Source organism: Meles meles, chromosome 1, assembly GCF_922984935.1.
Source record: "Meles meles chromosome 1, mMelMel3.1 paternal haplotype, whole genome shotgun sequence".
Lineage (NCBI taxonomy): Eukaryota > Metazoa > Chordata > Mammalia > Carnivora > Mustelidae > Meles > Meles meles.
The window spans coordinates 209,953,133-209,972,591 of NC_060066.1; the positions used below are offsets into that span (position 1 = coordinate 209,953,133).

Here is a 19,459-nt window from a genome sequence, read left to right on the forward strand (position 1 = left end):
GCAACACCGTGCGACGCAACTCTTCTAAGCCTCTTACGGTAAAGAGCGGAAGAGTGTCTGGGGACTTCTCACACCCCGACCCCTGGCCGGGCTACCGCAGCCTGCCTGCAGCCGGCCTGCCGTCCAAGCAGACACCCCCATCCGGATGGGGGCACGTCTTCGTCGTTCTCCCTCGGACTGCAGACTGCCACTTACCGTCCATAGCTCAGGATGTGCAGTATTACGGAGCTGTAGGCTAGAAAAACATCTTTGCACCCCCCCGCACAGTAACTGCAAACTCCTAACACCCTCTACCTTTTACAGAAAACCCGCTTTAGACCTATGTGGTGTTTCCCCTTGTAGGGAAAAAAAAGACCGACTCTCTTGCTTACATCCAGAAGTACCCACATATGTGAAGTATAGCTCAGTAAAACTACTATTTAAAAAAGTAGTACCTAAAACTCCCCTACTTCACTATTATTCCTTTGGATGAGAGACGGGTAAAGAACCTTCTAGAACCCCTACTGCTGGTTAACCTGATACGTGAGAGATATCTGGACAGATGGGGTGAACAAAGATGGAGAGACAGATGAGCATGGGACTTTTTGGGTATTTTAAGTAGAGGGCAGAGAGGCTGCGGGAGTACCTGCTCAGGGCCAGACGGCCCGGGTACGAGCCCTGCCTCCATCCCATACTCCCCGTGCCGCCTGGAGCAAGCTGCTTCAACTCTCTGTGCCTCAGTTTCCTCATGTGAAAATGAGGAATCTGACAGAACCTATACCAGAGGATTTTGTGAGGATTAAGTCAATGAAAACAAGCCAAGTGGCTAAACTTGGTATTCAACGGATAAGCGTCAGCTCTGAGGACACGGCCATGATGCAGGCCAGAGGCACATGGCAGGTGGGGAAGCCCTTTATGAGACCGCTGGCAGTCAGGGGTGGGGGAGCTTGGACTAAATTGGCGGCTGTGGAAATGACAAACACGGAATGGGTGTCATCACAGCGGACATGAGGAACAGAGCAGAGAGAAGACTGGGAAGACCACGTGAGGTTTGAAACCGGGAGTCACAGTCACAGCAGCACTGACGGGGTGCCTGGGAAGCAGACCTGGTCCCCTGGGAGGGCTGGACCCTGGTGGGGAGGGGACAGATCTGTTGTGCGAGGCCCTTGGCAGGACCCGCTGCAGACAGATCTGGGGGCCAAATCGACCTTTTTCCACCCAAAGGAAAAGAGCTGATTCAGCTTCATTTATACCGGACCAGTTTTCCCGGCCCACGCAGTGATTATTTCCATTTACGTACTAAAAACTTCCCAAATCGCAAGCTGAAAAGTATCGCTTTCCCTGACTCCAAGTGGGAAACCCGGGACAGATGGGTCTGCCGGGAAGTCCAGAGAGACACGAACTCTGGCCAGCTGGGTCGGCAGTCTGAGGCCCAGGCTCCCCCCGCAACGGCCTGCTGCCCCGGGCACTGACCTGGTCGTCGGCAATGGCTTTGGCAAACCGGGCACAGTCCAGCTGCAGGTAAATATCCGTCAGTTGGTCCAACAGCTTCTTTGGTTCAAAGCCGTACTTCTCGGGGTTTTCAACTTTCAGGTCACGGCACTTGGGGCCGCAGAGTTGCTGAAGATTAAAATTCAGCATTGCGGCCAATCGGGGTCCAAGTTCCTAGGGAATCACAGGGTAAGGGGACATTTCATGCTGTTGAGACAAGTGAGAAGGACCAAAACTCCCTGAAATTTCAGTGGAGGAACAGGAATTGCCTGGATTCATCTTTAAAGAATCCTTGAGAAGTTCTGTGAGTCATAAAGCTGAAGGACATTTATATTCAAAATTTTCTTTATTCTCCATCTCTAATCCAGTAATTCTAACACTTAATAATGTCACAGGTTGGCGGAATATCTATAAATATGCGCAGAAGGCAACCTTTTCTTCAAATTCATGCTTTCAATGAGAAAAACAAGTATCACTCCAAATTCACCGGGAAGCAGGTAAGAAGGAAAATCACCCACAATTCCATCTCAAATAATTTATTATATTTCCTAATCATCAAAGACTCACTGAATTAAGAATTCCTGAACAGAAAATAAGACAAATTTTTAGTACAGGAACTGGCCAACTGTTGCCTGCAGGCCAAACCTGGCCCGATGCTTGGTTTTATAAAGTTTTATTGAAAAAGCCACACTCTAGTTGTTTATATACATTGTCTGTAGCTGCCTTTGTGCTACAACAGCAAGTTAAGGAGGCATGCCAGACTGTGCAGCCCACAACGCCTAAGTGTTTACTACTGGGGCTTTGTAGGAAAAGTTTAAAGAAATTCCATCTGTGAGCCCCAGGGAAGCAAGGGTCTGAACTGTCTTGTTTAAATTAGCTGCGGTGTTTGCATGCTTTCAGGAGTGAGCTCCGTTCTGTTTCACATTCCGCTGCTCTTTCATGAAGAGCTGTGAAATGGAAAATGGACAGAGGAGAGACACACATCGCTGAGAGGCACCCAGGCCAGGGTGTGGTGAGAATGTGGGGCAGAATGGTGGACGTGGACGCTGGAGGAAATGAGAAATAAAATGACGTTCCATTGCAAACCTGCCTCCGTATCTCCGGGCCATTAACGACCAGCTCCCTGGCCCCTTCCTTGCCTTCCTCCCCACTCTTGTCCTGGCCACATCATAAAGCATCCACGCTGTGTGGCACTGGGACAGCAGGGGGCCAATGCAAAGCAGCGGGCTTCAGTTAGGCCACTCGGTTTCCATTTCAGAAGCAGGACCCAGGTCTCACTGATAGTATCAAGGCCAAATATCCTGACTACCCTCAGTCTGTCATAAACCCTAATCATGGCTCTCGTTACCCTCTGGCTTCTTGAGCGTAACAAAGCTACAACCAGGAGAACCAAAGCTCTTACCCATGATCAATGATTTCTGCTTCCTATACTCTACTTTCCAACGGATGCTACTTTCTACTTTTCCTACAAATAAAATACAGGCATCAATAACGATAAAAATATGTCACAGCTTCGGCATTAATAATCCCATGTGCTATGCAGGCAGAAAGCGAATTACGTTATCTTGGAAGAAAGCGTTAGCAGACTTCGGTCTCTCCCCAGAGCACCAGAGCACTCAGCAGAACTGGGAACAGAATCGGCATCGAGCTTTCACTTAGCAACTCGGAGCTGAAATGTCCAGGCTCTCAACGACTACTTTTTGCGACAGAGGCCAGAACCTGACCATGGTATCCGATACCCAACATAAACACCTCGAAGTTTCTACTCACCGGCCTGAGGAACGGCTTCTGGACTTGCTTCGTGAGGATATGGAACATGTCCACGGTCTCCGTTGCCAGGGCAAGATAGGAGCGGGACACGCGCTCGTCCTGAGCCAGCTGGGACTGACGGGCTTGCTGCTGATCCTAGGAAACACGGAGCGGAGGCCAGGCCAAGGTCAGCCCCGGCCGGGAGCTCCCCGGCACGCCAAGCGTGAAGGAACGCGGGACAAGCGCACAGCAAAGCCCACACGCTGAGGGAATGAGAAGAACCCAAACCAGAGAATTTTCCAGGTAACTGAGGTTTATTCTTTTCAGCATGAGAACTCTCGGGACTCTGGGTAAGGTGACCCTGGCACATTGTTTCACCTACATGAGCCTCAGTTTCCCCAGTGATAAAACAAGTCACCTTCAGCTTCCGTGTGGGATGAAGTAAGTGGAGCTTCCCTCCACCCCATACACGCGGTTGCTTATCAAGGATATTCTGCCTCCCTGAGTAGCAACTTGCAGTCACTATTATTTTAAAAACATGAGTTGTGCTATGCTAGGATACCGGGGCCCAGAAGTTTTGCCTCTACACCGAGTGCCTACAGAGCGCTAAGGTTTTGAGTTTCGTCGCGCCACGCTCTCAAGACTGTCTCCCCGCAAAACCGTCAGCATGTTTGCCTCTGGCACCGTCCTCCTCCTCCAATTCTGCCCCGGGCTGGGGAACAAGATAATAAGGTGTGTTTGACTCGTGGGTAAAGCCAGATGGAGCACTGAAGGCTCTGAGATGGAGAAAATCCCCAGAAACAGCAGTTAAGACGGAAATTCTTCTATCCTGGCTCGGAAAGGAACTAGAGCAGCTGACACGCTGCAGGGGACCCTGGGGTAGGGCCCTCTGAGTGGCTGCGTGGGGGAGGTTGGGCAGCGATGCTGGGTAACCTGCCCACTGCCCCGTTGGCCCAGATGCGCGCAGAACGCATGTCGAAGCGGGAAGACACAAGAACAAGGTGAGAACTGGTGCGGTGCGTGTCTGCGTGTCACATGCATTCCTCCACCCGTGGTCTCCGGGCCCTGGTCCAGGCCAGGCCCACCGTCAAGACGCCGGAGCGTGGAACGTGAACAGTGAGCTCGCGGGCCTCATGGAGCCCGGATCGCAGGCAGGGAGACAAGCAATCAACAAACACCCACACGGACACGTAACAAGTCTGACGGCGACGGAGAAAAAGCAAGCAGGAAAAGAAGAGAGAAAGAGTGGTCAGGGACAGCCTCCGAGGAGAAGGCATGCAGGTGGATGGTCTGAAGAAGAGACTCAGCGCCAATCTGGGGCAACAGAGCTCCCAGCCAAGGGACGAGCACGCGGGTCAGCAGAAGGGCGAGGAGGCCCGCGTGGTTCGAGAGAGTGACAGGGAAAATGGTGGGCCGGGGGTCCGCTCTAACTCGGGACTGGACTCTGAGTGAGAAGGGAAGCCTGGCCAGGTTCTGAGTCAAGCGGTGATAACGAGAAGACAAGTTTTAACAGCGTCCCTGCCGTGTGGACCCGGACAGCAGCGGAGGCCGAGGGGCCGGTCAGAGAGGCTACAGCAGGCCAGCTGAGAGAGGGCTGTGGGACAACAGGTCAGACACGGGTATGCGAAGACCAAGTCTTGAGGCATGTGTTGAGGGAGAAGAATCAGGAAGACTCCAAAGCGTCGAGTCCAAGCGTCTGACAGAGTGTGGCTGTCCCTCAGTGAGGCGGGCAGACCCGAGGAGATGTGGAGGACTAGACTACCGGGCAGAGGGGCAGGTCGACGGCGGGAGGGTGTGGCAGGTCTGGAGTCAGGAGAGATAGGGGCTGAGGACACACATTCTGGAAGCTTTAAGACACAACTCGTGTCTTACTCAGATGAGATCCCCCCATGGTGACTTTGAGCCGGGCGCATCAGGTGTGTGGGAGTGTTTCTGGCTGCCTGAGGACTCTCGGGAGGAGGGTACCTCCTTGGCCAAAGATGTCAAATGTCCTGCCACGGATGGTGCAGTCTCTCAGGATAAAGAAACCTGCTACCGCTGAGTCCCAACCAGCACCCTTGCCGAGAGACCCCAGCCTCAGCAGCGAGCATGGGGAGGGGACGGGGCGCCGGAGGGCCGAGCAGCAGAAAGTTCCAGCGTTCAGAGGACAGGGCGGTGAGGAGCAGGCAAGGCCGGGAGGTGGACGGCAGAAAGGGACTTCAAGGTCAAACATGACTTTGGGAATAGCACTCGTCCAGGATTATTTATGACGTCCCCTCACCCATGAACACACAGAAGTCAACAGGAATTGTTCGGTTGTCTCACGAGCAAATGCTAGCGCGCACTGACTGTGAATAAGGTAACGAGCCACGCACGGGCCTGTCTCCCGCTGTCTCTGGCATGAGCTGGTCTGAGCCGAGCATCACAACTAGCATAAAGAGGGGACAGAGGTACCGAGAAAGGTACCGAATGGGGTAGTCCAACCCTAAGGGACCATCAAGCCAAGACCTTACTCAAAGAATGGGCAGGATTTCAGTACAGAAAAAATTTCAGTACAGAAAAAAAAAAGAAAAAAGTATTTCAGTACAGAGTAGAGAACTGTGGACAGGAGCGGCTCAAGGCACACAGAAAAACAGGGGCTGCACAGTCCCGAACTATGTGGTGGCCTTCAGCAATCCTCCCCATTGCTCTTCCGCAAAGCAGGGATTATCTCTGGTTCACGGACAAGGATACAGAACTCTGAGGGCATGGCAGTGTCCGTTTTCAAACCCAGGTAGCCTGGACTCCAAATCTGGAGCTCTTTCAACAGGCCTCATCTGTTTCCCAGATGGTTCTGCAAGGGCCTGGGGACCGGTCCAGGCAGGATCCAACGGACCGGAATGCGAGGTAAGCTTGGAAGGCTCTCTTAGAGCTACCGTATGGGGGGGCCACGGAGCATCGAGTCTGGGCTGCCTCCCGCCTGTGGGACGTGGGGAGGCACGGGAGGGAGGTTTTGGAGGCACAGCAGCAAAATAATTTAATGGGTGTTTAGACATAAACACGAGGGTAGAGGGTAGGCCACACCTGGGCAGGTGCCAGGGCAGTACGGAGGACAGAGAGGACAACGACCACGTCGTCTCAAGAATGGGATGAGAGGGGTTCCAGCAGCGTAGAAGCCCGGACTCGGGGAATCCAGCACTCACGGGCCCTGGGCAAAGTCCCCAGGAGGTTTCAGTCTGTGGTGTAAGATGTGAGCTACAGCAAGATGGAAACTTCCCATCACAGCCGCAGGAATACTGGGAATGAAAACCTTTCCGAAATGTGCTTTCATATGGGCTTACCTTAAGTGTTAGAAGCTCGACAGCATTTTCGTTTTGAGGATGCTATTGCTAGTCAAGAAAAAAACAGTCCTCCCTACTTTTCCAAGAGAACTCTTTCTGGAAAGCAATTCTGATCCTGAGCCCGAGAACACCAGGCACGGCACAGACCGTCTACACAGCTGCAGTAATGTCAGAAAAGAGTGTCAGCGTGCCGTCACCGGCGCGGCAAGAGTTTCTCATGCAACCTGGTAAGACAACCCTCTCTTCCATTAATAACCGAACACAAAAACCAAGATCAAATGGAAGGAAAAACCTCCCGCGGGAGGCACACAGCTGTCCAAAGGAAATCACACAAGCAGATCAAATGCCTGGTCGGCACCGCATCCTAGGAATTCCCTTCCTACTTTCAGAAATTGACATCAGCACATTCAGACAGTAACAGCGGTTCTCCAAGAAAGCCCTTTGACATCAAGGAGGCAAGAAAGTTTTCGGGACGCATTCGACAAGCCTTCTCAGTTCATTTCTTGGCTTTAGATGAGGTGTTTACCCCTCCCGCAACCCTGGGATGGAACCTCACAGAAGTCCACAGGTGGGAGGGGACAGGTAGCGACAAGTCAGATCCATGTCACCAAGGCCCCACGAGTGCAGCCCCGGAGCAGAGCTCTGCCCCGGGCCCAGGGCAGCTCCCGGGCCACAGCTGTCCCCTTGTGTCCTCACCCGGGGCAGCTGGTCCCACTGGTCTTTGTTTTTCATCTCTTCCTGCACTTCGTGGATTCGCTTCAGAGACTCCAGACTTTCATCGAGCAGAAACGTCGTGTCGTTTATCAGCATGTTTATGTAGCGGACGAACTGCTTCCCCGAACTGAAAAGGCAATTACGTCGGACACGGTCATACAGCGCCCTGAGGCCAAAGGCTGCGGCAGACCCCAAAGAAAACGGGCCCCGCCCAACGTGCCGACCACGTCGCCCCGGAAGCTTGCCCACCGCCCTGGCACCACTCCAGTACCGCAGAGGTCAAGGTCTGTGAAGTCTCTCCTTGGATTTGTTACCCCTTTTAGCTAATTGCAAGACGCTCACTGCAGCGGTGCACTGGGGGGACCCGGCCTGGTCGGGAGAGCCAGTTGCTAGTGCTTCAGGATTCTGTGAGCAGATTCCCTTGAGAGCTTAGATCTGGCACCAGAACGAGTGCAAAGCCTGGAAAGTCGGCGAATGCGGAATTTCCCCCCCTCTTCAGAGAGCAGGTTTACCAGCACGTCCCTGGCTCATTGTCTCAATGACTTAAAGTAGAAAAGACACTCCTCCGGACTAGAAAATAGGTTTAAACTCACCAAGAAAGCACAATTACCCACATATAAGAGACAAGAGAATTACCAGTACAGTGATTCCTTATTATAAAGTCACACGGAAGGAAAGCTGGAAGCTGCAATATTGATACAGGAGAGTATTAACTCACTTTCTAGAACCCGAAGCTTCCAGCCTATAAACCTGTCCTGCATCTCCCGTCACAGCGGAGGGCTCGCTGGGGCACTCAGATGCTGGCGCACCGTTAGGCTTTGTAACTGCAAGATTGGTAGAGCACAGAGGAGCTCCATACACTTTAGGATCTACTGCTGTGTAGTCAGGGGTGGGAAGCCCGTGCCTGGGGAGGAGAAGTTCCTGTGAACAAGGGTGGGAAGCTTGGATTTCAGGAACAAGCAAAGTTCAGGGCGAGCGCTCCCACTCAGCACCACGCAGACCAAGCCATGGGCCTGGTGGTCTAAGCTGGTGCCAGGGTTTGCGGGAACGTAATTCTGACCATAAGAGCAACTCTCGGAAAGAGAATTGACTTGAAGAGCTTACTTTACAGAAACCTATCCCACAAATGGTTCTCCACTGGTAATACGAAATCGCACTGACTAGTAACTCAGCTAACAAGTGACAAGGAGACTTGCTCCGTCATCTAGCAGGGATTGCAAAAGATCCAACCAGACAGGATAAAATTTCTCCCGAAGAACAATTCAAGAGTTCAACATTTTCATCTCCCTTCTTTTTAAAAGCATCTTTCTTTTTATGGTAACTTAGATGAAAATGACTAATGTCCCGATTTAAGGAGCCACTAAAATTTCAGGTAGGTAATAAAAAATCCTTAATCAAGGTTTAGGGCATTACAAAGAATGCCATTTGAAATAACCCCAACCTTCCTTCCAAATCTAAAGTCTTCCTAACATTTCGCATCTAAAGCTTGACATCATATTCCCGAACACTCTACAATCTCATTCCAGTCCTCTGACAACTTCACTTAACACTGTAATCGCAGAAACACCAAAAAACACTTCATGGATCATCTCAGAATATTTATAGACTCTTTATGTATACATACCATCCCCAAAGTGTCTCGACAGCTCTAAAGCTTGGCGATATCTTGGAAGCTCAGACATTTAGTTAACCCTGCTCACATGTAGCAGAATGATCTAGAAAACTTAAAGGAGGCTGAGACCAAGCCAATGGTCCAGAAGAACCAGCTCAGAAAGATTTAAGCAGTCACCCTACCCATGATTCGCAAGCGACAAGCAGTGACATCGGGCGCCCAATACTCACTTGAACTCCTCCATGAAGGTGCCATGGTGAGCTATGTTTTGCCAAAGGCTTTTAAAAATGGTGCTAATGTGATAGCGGATGGTGAACTTGTCGTAGAACTCACTGGTGGCTCCGGTGTGCTCAACGTCTAGAGGAGAGAGAGAGAGGGACTGAAGCATGGGGACCATCGACCTTTCTAAAAGCAGTCGGTGCGCCCAGGATGTTACCGAGTGCACGCCAATCTGTAAATGCAGGGATGTGACCAGACTGTGCCCCTATCTCTCACACGTAAGGCAGGACAGAAATGAGGAGGCGGTTCTGGAGACACAGGCTTCACAGCGAAGGTCTCGCAGCGGCACGACACCAAATGAGTTGGGCTCGCAAAGCGGCTTAGCATCCCGGGCGCAGCGCCCACGCATCAGTGACCAGAAAAAACAATGAAACGGGTGGAATTTTCTAAAGGGTCACATACCTATTAAATGTGACTACCGGCCTATCTCAATTATTGCATTTTGTAAGTTGTTTTTTTGGGTTTTTTTTTTTTTTGACAAATTGAAGGTTTGTGGCAACCTTGCTTCAAGCAAGTCTGTCGGCCCCGTTTTTCCAACAGCGCTTGCTCACTTCGTGTCTCTGGGTCACATCTTGGTAATCCCCGCAACATTTCAAACTTGCTCATTATTACTGTATTTGTTACGGTGATCTGTGATCAGTGATTATGACTCACTAAAAGCTCAGATGATGCAGCAACAAAATACTTATTTAAAAGATTTTATTTACTTGAGAGTGAGCAAGTGAGCGAGCATGAGCAAGGGGAGGGGCAGAGGGAGAGGGAGAAGCAGCCTCCCCGTTGAGCCGGGAGCCTGACTCGGGGCTGGATCCTGGGACTCTGGGACCATGACCTGAGCCGAAGGCAGATGCTTAACTGACTGAGCCACCCAGGTGCCCCAATAAAATACTTTCAAAATAAGATATATACATCATTATTTTGGACAGCATGATAAGGTACACTTAACAGACCACAGTGCGGCGTAAGCGTAACTTTCATATTCACTGGGAAAGAGAAGAATCCAGCTGACTTCCTTTATTCTTGCATCTGCTTTATTACAGAGGTCGGAGTCTGCATCCACACGATCTCTGAAATGTGCCTGTATTATTTTAAATACTTTTGTATAATTAACATTTCCGAACATGTACCAAAGTAGAGACAAGCTCAGTAAAATCCCATGTGCTCCTCACTCATTTACCAATCACCGACATTCATGTCCTACTAATTAAAATGGAACAAAGGTCAGACTGAGGTATCTGGAAGACGAAGGGCTGAAGCTCAAGAAGTTCCTGAGTTTATGACAAGTTTTAAAAAGAGGGAAAGTTGTCAAATAAAGACAACAAGGCTCAAGAAAAAGATAAAAATGTAAATTAAAATAAGATACCATTTTTACTTCACAGGTATTACAAAAATGACCAAACCGCGTGTGAGAATCTGGGTGAGAGGTACCTTCTGACTGCTCGTGAGAATGAACAGTGACACAGCCTCTTGAAGGCAATGTGACAACTTGGATCACAAACCACCACCGAGCCCGTCTCTCTGACCCACCAATTCTATTCCAGAAAACACATGCAGGCAGGTTCGAAGACTGATCTCCCAGGATACTCTCTATACTACTATTTGTATTAGAGAAAAAACATAAATGCAAATGCCCAATGGAGAATGTGAAAAAATATTTGTCATACAGGAAGTGAAAAACACAGGTTACTGAATGGGGCCAATCATCTTTAAAACGACACACACACACACACACACCATATACATACATAAATACACATACATATATACACAACACACATACACATACATACTGGCTAAAAAAAATACAGACCAAAATGTTAACAGAGATTCTGAGTACAGAGACTATCATTAACTTCTTTCTTCTTCTTGGTATTTCCTATATTTTGCAATCAACTTATTTTTTTTGGTGACAAGAAAGGTTATTTAAAAATGAGAGGCACAAGATAATTAACACCTATCATACAAAGACCTAAAAGCACAGATGCATATTTATTAGGTCAAGCTTTCTTCACAATGAACTAAGTGTCAATTTGTTAACTGCAGGAAAAAGTGTGAACTGGGGCGTCTGGGAGGCCCAGTCAGTTACGCGTCTGACTCTTGGTTTCGGCTCAGGTCGCGGTCTCATGGGTGGTGAGACTGAGCCCTGCATCAGGCTCTGCGCTCAGTTTGGAGTCTGCTTGAAGATTCTCTCCCTGCTTGTGTGTGCTCTTTCACTCTCTCAAATAAACAAATTTTTTTGTTTTTTAAGACTTTATTTATTTGACAGAAATCACAAGTAGGCAGAGAGCCAGGCAGAGAGAGAGAGGATGGGAAGCAGGCTCCCTGCTGAGCAGAGAGTCCGATGCAGGGCTCGATCCCAGGACCCTGGGATCATGACCTGAGCCGAAGGCAGAGGCTTTAACCCACTGAGCCACCCAGGCGCCCCAGACAAATCTTTAATTTAAAAAAGTGTGTAAAAAAAAAAGTGTGAACTGAAGTGTAAGAGCCGATGCCAACGGAGTCTACTTGAGAAAGACGCTGGGGGGCTGATACAGAGCCTCTCATACCCTCAATATCGCCCATAATGCCTCTACCACTTCCTGGGCACAGCAGAAGCCATGTACTGCCAACATTTAAAAAACTTCACTCCTCATGCTCCCTCGAAACTGTGGCAGCCCGAGTTCGACTTCCCATGTCCGAGTTCCAGGAGGCCTGAAATGACTAGATCCTGGGGGGCCTCGCGCCCCGCTACTGCTGTGCTCCCTCCTGTAGGTCTTCTTGTTCGACGTCACTAAGCTGCCCCGGTCGCCTGCCATGCTGTGGCTCAGAACTTCATATGCTTCACTCTTTGTCTCATGTTACTCCAAAGTCACCGTCTCAGAGACCTTCCCTGACTGCGCTCCTTAAAGCAGCATCGTGCCCCTCCCATACCCACCGTCTGAAAGTATCTTATTTATTGGTTCCGTGTCTGTTTCTCAACTAGAACACCGGGCTCACGAGCCATCTGCACCACCTCAGCACCAGAACCAGCGCTGACACATAGTAGGAGCGTCGTAAGTATGTGCAGAGTTAGAGACTCAATCTACTTGGGTTAATGCGGGCTTTGTTGACTCAGATCTGCCCGGGGAAGAGAACAGTCTGGCAGTAAGCCTTAGTTATCAGTGTTCTTCTAAGTTCTGAGTAGCCAGGTTGGGAGAGCTGTTCCTTACGGAACTGACTGCTGGTATAAATAAAGTACTCTAATTTTGGAACTTAATTTTATTTTTGAAACAAAAATTTGATCTTAAGTATTTCCAAAGCTAGGATATTCTCGGGGGGTAGAAAAGAGGCGCCTGTTCCATGTGTCCATCTCTAGTTCACGTCTGAGACTCTGGACCTCAATCAGCAGGACTTCTTTTAAGATTTTATTTGACAGAGATCACAAGCAGGCAGAGAGGCAGGCAGAGAGGGGGAAGCAGGCTCCCTTCTGAGCAGAGAGCCCGATGCAGGGCTCGATCCCGGGACCCTGAGATCATGACCTGAGCCGAAGGCAGAGGCTTTAACCCACTGAGCCACCCAGGCGCCCCTCAGCAGGACTTATTATGGGCTTGATGCAGGAGTGGGGGGCTGTCTGTGGTGTCCCACTGGAGGGCTCTCTGGGGACTGGTCCCCCGTTACCGCAGCAGTAACAGTGCATCAGTCAGGAGCACCTGTGCTAAGGCCCACCTGCTGAAGTTGCTGCCATGCACTAGCTGTTGACCTTCAGCAAGCTTCTGGACCTTTCTAAGCTTCAGGTTCCTCATTTAGAAAACGGGAGATATTTATAGCACCCATCTTGATGATGGCTGTGCCGATTAAGTGAAAGGATTAGTGAGGATTCAGTAAGTGGTGGCTATTATTAGTATGGGTATCATCTCTCCAGGACTGCAGACGTGGTCCAGGGACAGAGGGTACACCGCTTGGTGGCAAAGGGGAAAAGGAGCTTCTCAGATCTTACTAGTGGGGCTCTGCCAGACCCAGCATGGGTCTCCCAAAAGAAGCCCACCCCTCTGCGCCCCATGCTTTATACCAAAGCCACAGTGACAGGCCCAGGGCACTTACTGAGTATAAAATATATTTAACTAGGGGTGCCTGGTGGCTCAGTGGGTTAAAGCCTCTGCTTTCAGCTCAGGTCATGATCCCAGGGTCATGGGATCGAGCCCCACATTGGGTTCTCCGCTCAGCAGGAAGCCTGTTTCCCCTCTCTCTCTCTCTGCTTGCCTCTCTGCCTACTTGTGATCTCTGTCTGTCAAATAAATAAATAAATAAATAAATAAAAACTTTAAAAAAATACATTTAACTAAACACTTTTTACTTTTTTTTTAAAGATTTTATTTATTTATTTGACAGACAGAAATCACAAGTAGGCAGAGAGGCAAGCAGAGGAGGAAGCAGGCTCGCCGCTGAGCAGAGAGCCCGATGCGGGGCCCGATCCCAGGACCCTGAGATCATGACCTGAGCCGAAGGCAGAGGCTTTAACCCACTGAGCCACCCAGGTGCCCCAACACTTTTTACTTTTAATACTAACAATACATGTTTACTGCAGAGTAATTAAGTTCAGATAATTTTTTTTTTTAGATTTCATTTATTTATTCATGAGAGACAGAGAGAGAGAGAAAGAGAGAGGCAGAGGGAAAAGCAGTTTCCCCAGTCCTCTAATATGGGGCTCGATCCCAGGACCCTGGGATCATGACCTGATCCGGAGACAGACACTCAACTGATTGAGCCACCCAGGTGCCCCAGTTAGATAACTTTTTAAAAAGGAAAAGAAATAAATCCATTCACAGTTCTACCACTCAGAACTAACCATCTCTGTTGCTACTGTGGTATATGTTCCATCGTACAGATGTCTACCAACACGAGCTCCTACTGTATATACGGGCTCATTACTTGGCATTTTCTTTACTTCTTATGACTTAACCATTTAATGTAAATAACATTATTCTTCCCAGCTCATATAGGCCCACTTTATGGATAAACTATAATTTCCTTAATTTATCCACAGCTGGAAGAAATTTAGGCTGTTTTTAGCATTTTCACTGCACTGCATTATAAACGATGCTGCAGTATCACTGTAAACACGCACACACATTCGTAATTATCCCCACAGAACAGATGACTAGAAATTAAGTTTGCAGGCAAAAGGGTGAGCTGTTTATTTAGCTGCTGTCTCGGCCCCCAATCCGCCCTTTATACTCCGCTCGGCCAGGCTGGGGCTGGGGCTCCGCCAGCAGACCCTCCGTTGGGTTCGCCAATAGGGGGCGCTGCAGGAGAACTGGAAAACTACAGGCGAGCAGGGCTTGTACCCGGCCCTAGGCTGGCTGCTCCTGTCAGCAGCAGTGGTTCTTTCTCCCCGCAGCACCAGCTGCTTCCAGTTTCCAGCTCAGGTCCACCGTGGCAGAACTAGTAAGCCTGCGCTCCTCGGAGACACCGGCTGGCCAGCGTCCTCCCTTGGAGACCTAGGTCCCCGTTCTGTCCTGGTCCTCATTTGAGCTAGTTTACTAACTCCAGCCTCTTCCTTGGGTTCCCCCAGCTCTGGAGACAGATGATGGCTGCTTCCTGAACCCGTAATCTGCCTTAAGCCAAAGCTCTCATTTGCCTTTCTGTCCTCCAATATCTACTTGACTAGTTTTTACACGGCTGCTCCCTGAACAACACAGGCTTGAACTCCATGGGGCCACTTACACATTTTTTTCAATAAATATATACAGGGGACCATAAATGTATTTACTCTTCCTTATTTTTTTTTTTAATTTTATTTTTATTTATTTGAGAGCGAGCAAGTGAGCACGAGTAGGGGCAGAGGGAGAGGGAGAAGCAGATACCCTGCTGAGCAGGGAGCCTGATGTGGGCTCGATCCCAGGACCCTGGAATCATGACCTGAGCTGAAGGCAGATGCTTAACTGATTGAGCCACCCAGGTGTCCCTCTTCCTTAAGATTTTCTTCATAACGTTTTCCTTCCTCTAGCTTACTTTCTCTTAAGAATACAGTGTGTAATACACATAACGTACAAGGGATGTGTTAACTGACGGCTGATGTTACCTCTAAGGCACAACAGAGCAAATCTAACATTCTGGTCAAGAGCAGGCTGTTAATAAATCTGGGGGAGTCGAAAGGTCAAAGTGGATTTTTGACTGCACGGTGGGGGGTGTCTCTGAATCCTACGTTGCTCAAGGGTCAACTGTCTGTTTTCCTTACTGGACCTTGATTGATACATAGGATATATACATTTTTAGGGCTTTTGGTATGGACTGCCAAACTGCCCTTCAGAAGGGTTTCACTGGGTGCCTGGGTGGTTTAGTCATTGGGCATCTGCCTTCGGCTCAGGTCATGATCCCAGGGTCCTGGGATCGAGGCTCCCTGCTAGGCGGGAAGCCTGCTTCTCCCTCTCCCACTCCTCCTGCTTGTGTTCCCTTTCTTGCTGTCTCTGTCTGTCAACTAATAAAATCTTAAAAAAAAAAAAAGGTTTTACCAATTTACATTCTCAGAGAATTTCATAGCGCTGATTCCGCACACCAGCTAATGGGGAGATGAAACAGTATTTGTAGGTTAGTGTAGTTCGCTACAACTATGTTATAAGCACTAGGTATTCTCATTTTAAAAAATAGATCTAAGAAGAAAGAAACAGCCTGGGTGGCTAGTCGGTTAAGCCGCTGCCTTTGGCTCAGATCATGATTCCAGGGTGCATCGGCCTCCTTGCATGCCGGGGAGCTTGCTTCTCTCTCCGCCTCTGCCTGGCACTCTGCCTGCTTGTGAGCGCCCTCTCTCTCTCTCTGACAAATAAATAAATAAAATCTTTTTTTTTTTTTTTTAAATTTTATTTATTTGACAGAGAGAAATCACAACTAGGCAGAGAGGCAGGCAGAGAGAGAGAAGGAAGCAGGCTCCCCACGGAGCAGAGAGCCCGACGTGGGGCTCGATCCCAGGACTCTGGGATCATGACCTGAGCCGAAGGCAGAGGTCTTAACACACTGAGCCACCCAGGCACCCCTAAATAAATAAAATCTTAAAAAGAAAGAAAGAAAGAAAGGGGTAAAAAGAGATAACTTACTGTTATTTTAAGAAGTGCAGAATTATCTTCAACTAAGCCTGTTATGTGCAAGACACTGAATGAGGTCGCGTCCAGTACACAGGTGTCTCATCATTTGCACCTGAATGGCCTTCTCCACCAGGGAGGGAGGTCCTCCCTACCAGGACTAAGGGGAACGAAGAAGAGGCTTTCTACTCAGGACTGTTCCCTCTGCTGTCGCCAAAGCAAGGATGTTAACGAAACTTCAAGTGCTTGTCTACTTGCTTTAGCTTTAAAGGAAATCGGTAGGCTGGGAAGAAAAAAAACCTTTTTTTTTTTTTCATTTTTTTAAAGTAATTTCTATACTGAACGTGGGGCCTGAACTCAGAACCTACAGCTCAAGGGTCACGTGATCTCCCAATGGAGCCAGCCAGCCAGCCAAACTCTTACTAGATGTTACAAAGCAGTGGTGACAAAGGAGAAAGGAGGCGCACGGACCGTGGGAACCCTCAGTAGCACAGAGAGAGGGGACGACACCAGCTCCAAAGGAGCCGGAGCAGGTCTTGGTCGACAGGGCAAGGATGGTTACCACTGATAGAATGCTCAACCTTCTGCGGCTGCAGGAACAGCAAGCAGCCGCACTCACCGACAGCCAGTGTTTCTCCCAAGAGTGCGGCAAGTACACTCTACTAAATGCTAAAGACACTGAGTGCCCAGAATGCGCTAGGTTTGACGGAGGACAGACGAGACGCACTTCCTTTCCTGCACCATGTACCAGCTGGAAGGAAAATGCGCCATTAGTACAATCCTACGCCTTTGCTGGCAGACAGGTCAGCGGGTCTCAAGGTCATCAGCTTGATGAAAACACACTGGTAGTTCAAAAGCCAAACGAAGCATAACAATTTGGAGTCCAATTCATCCGGCCGTGGAGGACCTCCTTGCAGAGTCTGATGTGCGCTCTGTCTGCTCGCCAGTGGGACCCAGCACCTGGCCGTCAGCAGGTGCTCAATAAACCTTCACAGATTTAGTGAATGAGAGAATGATATCCTGATTCCACTTACCTAAATGGGGCTCGAAAATAAACATTTTTAACAAGCTCCTCGTTTTACTCATGCTCTAGGAACTCTGAGTTATACGACCGATTTCTAAAAGAAGCTACAAGTTCATCTGACTTACACTGGATCCTGCCCCATCATCAGGGACCAGTGCGGAGAATGGTCCATGGGGTACGTCCACTGACATAAACTAAGCAACAGTGGTGGGGTTAAGCAGGTTACACTTGGAAGAGGCCACCAGGATATCAGCTACCAGATTTAGAGCAACTCCCCTCCACGGGCTTTAGAGGGCCTTGCCTACCCAAATACCCAGAACCTACCTGTATAAAACTTCATCAGCGAAGGGACCAACAATTTGGTGGAGAGAGGATGGTTTTCGATCATTTCAAAAAACTTCTGGGTTCGTGGCTGAACAGCAGGGTTGGTCATAAACATGACTTCTACCAGTTTGGCCACCAGATACGGATTTCGGATGTAGTTCTGGTTACACAACATCACAACAAGGAACGTCACAATGTCCTGAGTACAGGGTTCATAAAGCACCTGAGGAGAGTATCTGGAGAGAGGCAAGAAGAACAAGAAATGAGGTTCCCAGAAGCTCTAGCCCGGTGGACGCTGCGGTCATCAAGCAGGGAAGGGGCCAACAGGTCTACGAGCCAAGATGCTGAATTCCCTTGAACTTGCTGAGTTTCAAATGACTGTTGACTTTACAACTAGACAGATTTTAAATCTACTGTGTCTATTGGCTAAAGCATGTTACAGTAACTTACATTATTTTAGGAAACAAACCAAAGCCACCATGATTAAATTATGGGGTAAGGTTCATAAAAAGAGTTTTTTTTGTTTTTGGTTAAAATAAATTAATTAATTAAATAAATAAATAAATTTTATTTTTCAGGTTTTTTTTTCTTTGGTTAAAAAAAAAACCTGAAAAATAAAATTTAGAAAGAAAGATTTATTTTTAAGTACTCTCTACACTCAGTGTGGGGCTCAGACGCACGACCTTGAGATCAAGATCGAATGTTCCACTGACTGAGCTAGCCAGGGGCCCCTAAAAATTTTTTCTGGTAGTTCTTTTAATTAAACAAACAAGCAAACAAACTTCAAATGCCAGTTATACACTCAAGCCATTTCCCTGTAAGCTTTCTCCAGTGTTATAATTAAGAAAAATTTCAGTACAAAATATAGATGTGGGTATTTCTGGCTTCTGAATGTTCACTTAGATATTTATAAACTGTTTGCTCCTTCTGTTTCTCAGAAACACATACTCAATTATTAGAAAATTCAACTCAATTTTCAGAGAGTACATTCTTATCGGCATTGTTAATCCTGCTCCTGTCTTGAAGATATTATTGGAACTGGCTTGGTGCCAGAGTTGGATTTATTTTTCCAGTCTCCAGGCAGCATTCGCTTACAGCAGTTACAGAGAATTTCAGGCATAAAATGGAGGGCTGCAGTGTAGTTCGTAATACAATGTACACGCCACGTACAAAAACAAATTAGAACCCTGTAGTACGTCAAAGGCACTTACTGTACAATAAAAAATAAAAATTCAGCAACATCTTCTACATAAAACTCAGGCAATGCTGCAAATACCTTGGGGACATCTGAGTTTAAAGGCAGTGTTATACTGTCAAAGAGAATAAGAGCACACGTTACAGAACCAAACCATGGCAGCTGGAAACCACCCCCCAACCCCCCGCAGAAAACCCCAACTAACCAACCAGCCAACCAAAAAAACCCACAAAATCCTGGCACCTGAAACCCTAAGGACTATGACACGGACTTTACAAGTTAAATATTTTATTGGGGGGAAAAGCCTCCTAGAACACAAATGAGGAGAAGGTACACAAGCCAGGAGACCAGAGCCTGAAATCAACAGGGAAGAATGAAGACAGTGGGCGGATTGGGGGTGCAGGAGATGTTTCTCCTCTTACTGATTTTCCGCTAAGGTTAATATAGTAAAATAGGAAGGAAACAGAAGGGTCATATTTGGTCATTTTATGCAATTCCATCTGTTTTGAGACAACAGAGCTGCACAGTATTTTCGGCTCCTGCAGAGGGCGCTGGGCCAAACTTACCAACATCAGTGGTTCCAGAGACTTCATAGAAACAATAAACTAATAAAACTGTCTGTAATTTCCTGCACACCCAGTCCCTAAAAAGACCTAATACTCCGTTATCTCCAGAATTTAGTTTCTGACATATAGATTTCCTTTTCTATCAATCTAGCCGATTTGTAAAAAAAAAAAAAAAGAAAGGACCAGGTCAGAATTA

General features: G+C 48.3%; 1 protein-coding gene across 2 annotated transcripts in view; it reads right to left on the reverse strand.

Annotated features, from left to right (window-relative positions):
- Positions 1–19,459, reverse strand: part of UBE4B (ubiquitination factor E4B) — a 123,535-nt gene that overhangs the window by 6,480 nt on the left and 97,596 nt on the right. For both annotated transcript variants that reach the window (XM_046002477.1, XM_046002488.1), the window contains 6 exons: positions 18,714–18,812; positions 17,503–17,738; positions 9,075–9,201; positions 7,215–7,359; positions 3,241–3,375; positions 1,453–1,644 (listed from right to left, as the gene is read on the reverse strand). In XM_046002477.1, coding sequence (XP_045858433.1) covers positions 1,453–1,644; positions 3,241–3,375; positions 7,215–7,359; positions 9,075–9,201; positions 17,503–17,738; positions 18,714–18,812 — 934 coding nt within the window. The remainder of the gene's footprint in view (positions 1–1,452; positions 1,645–3,240; positions 3,376–7,214; positions 7,360–9,074; positions 9,202–17,502; positions 17,739–18,713; positions 18,813–19,459) is intronic.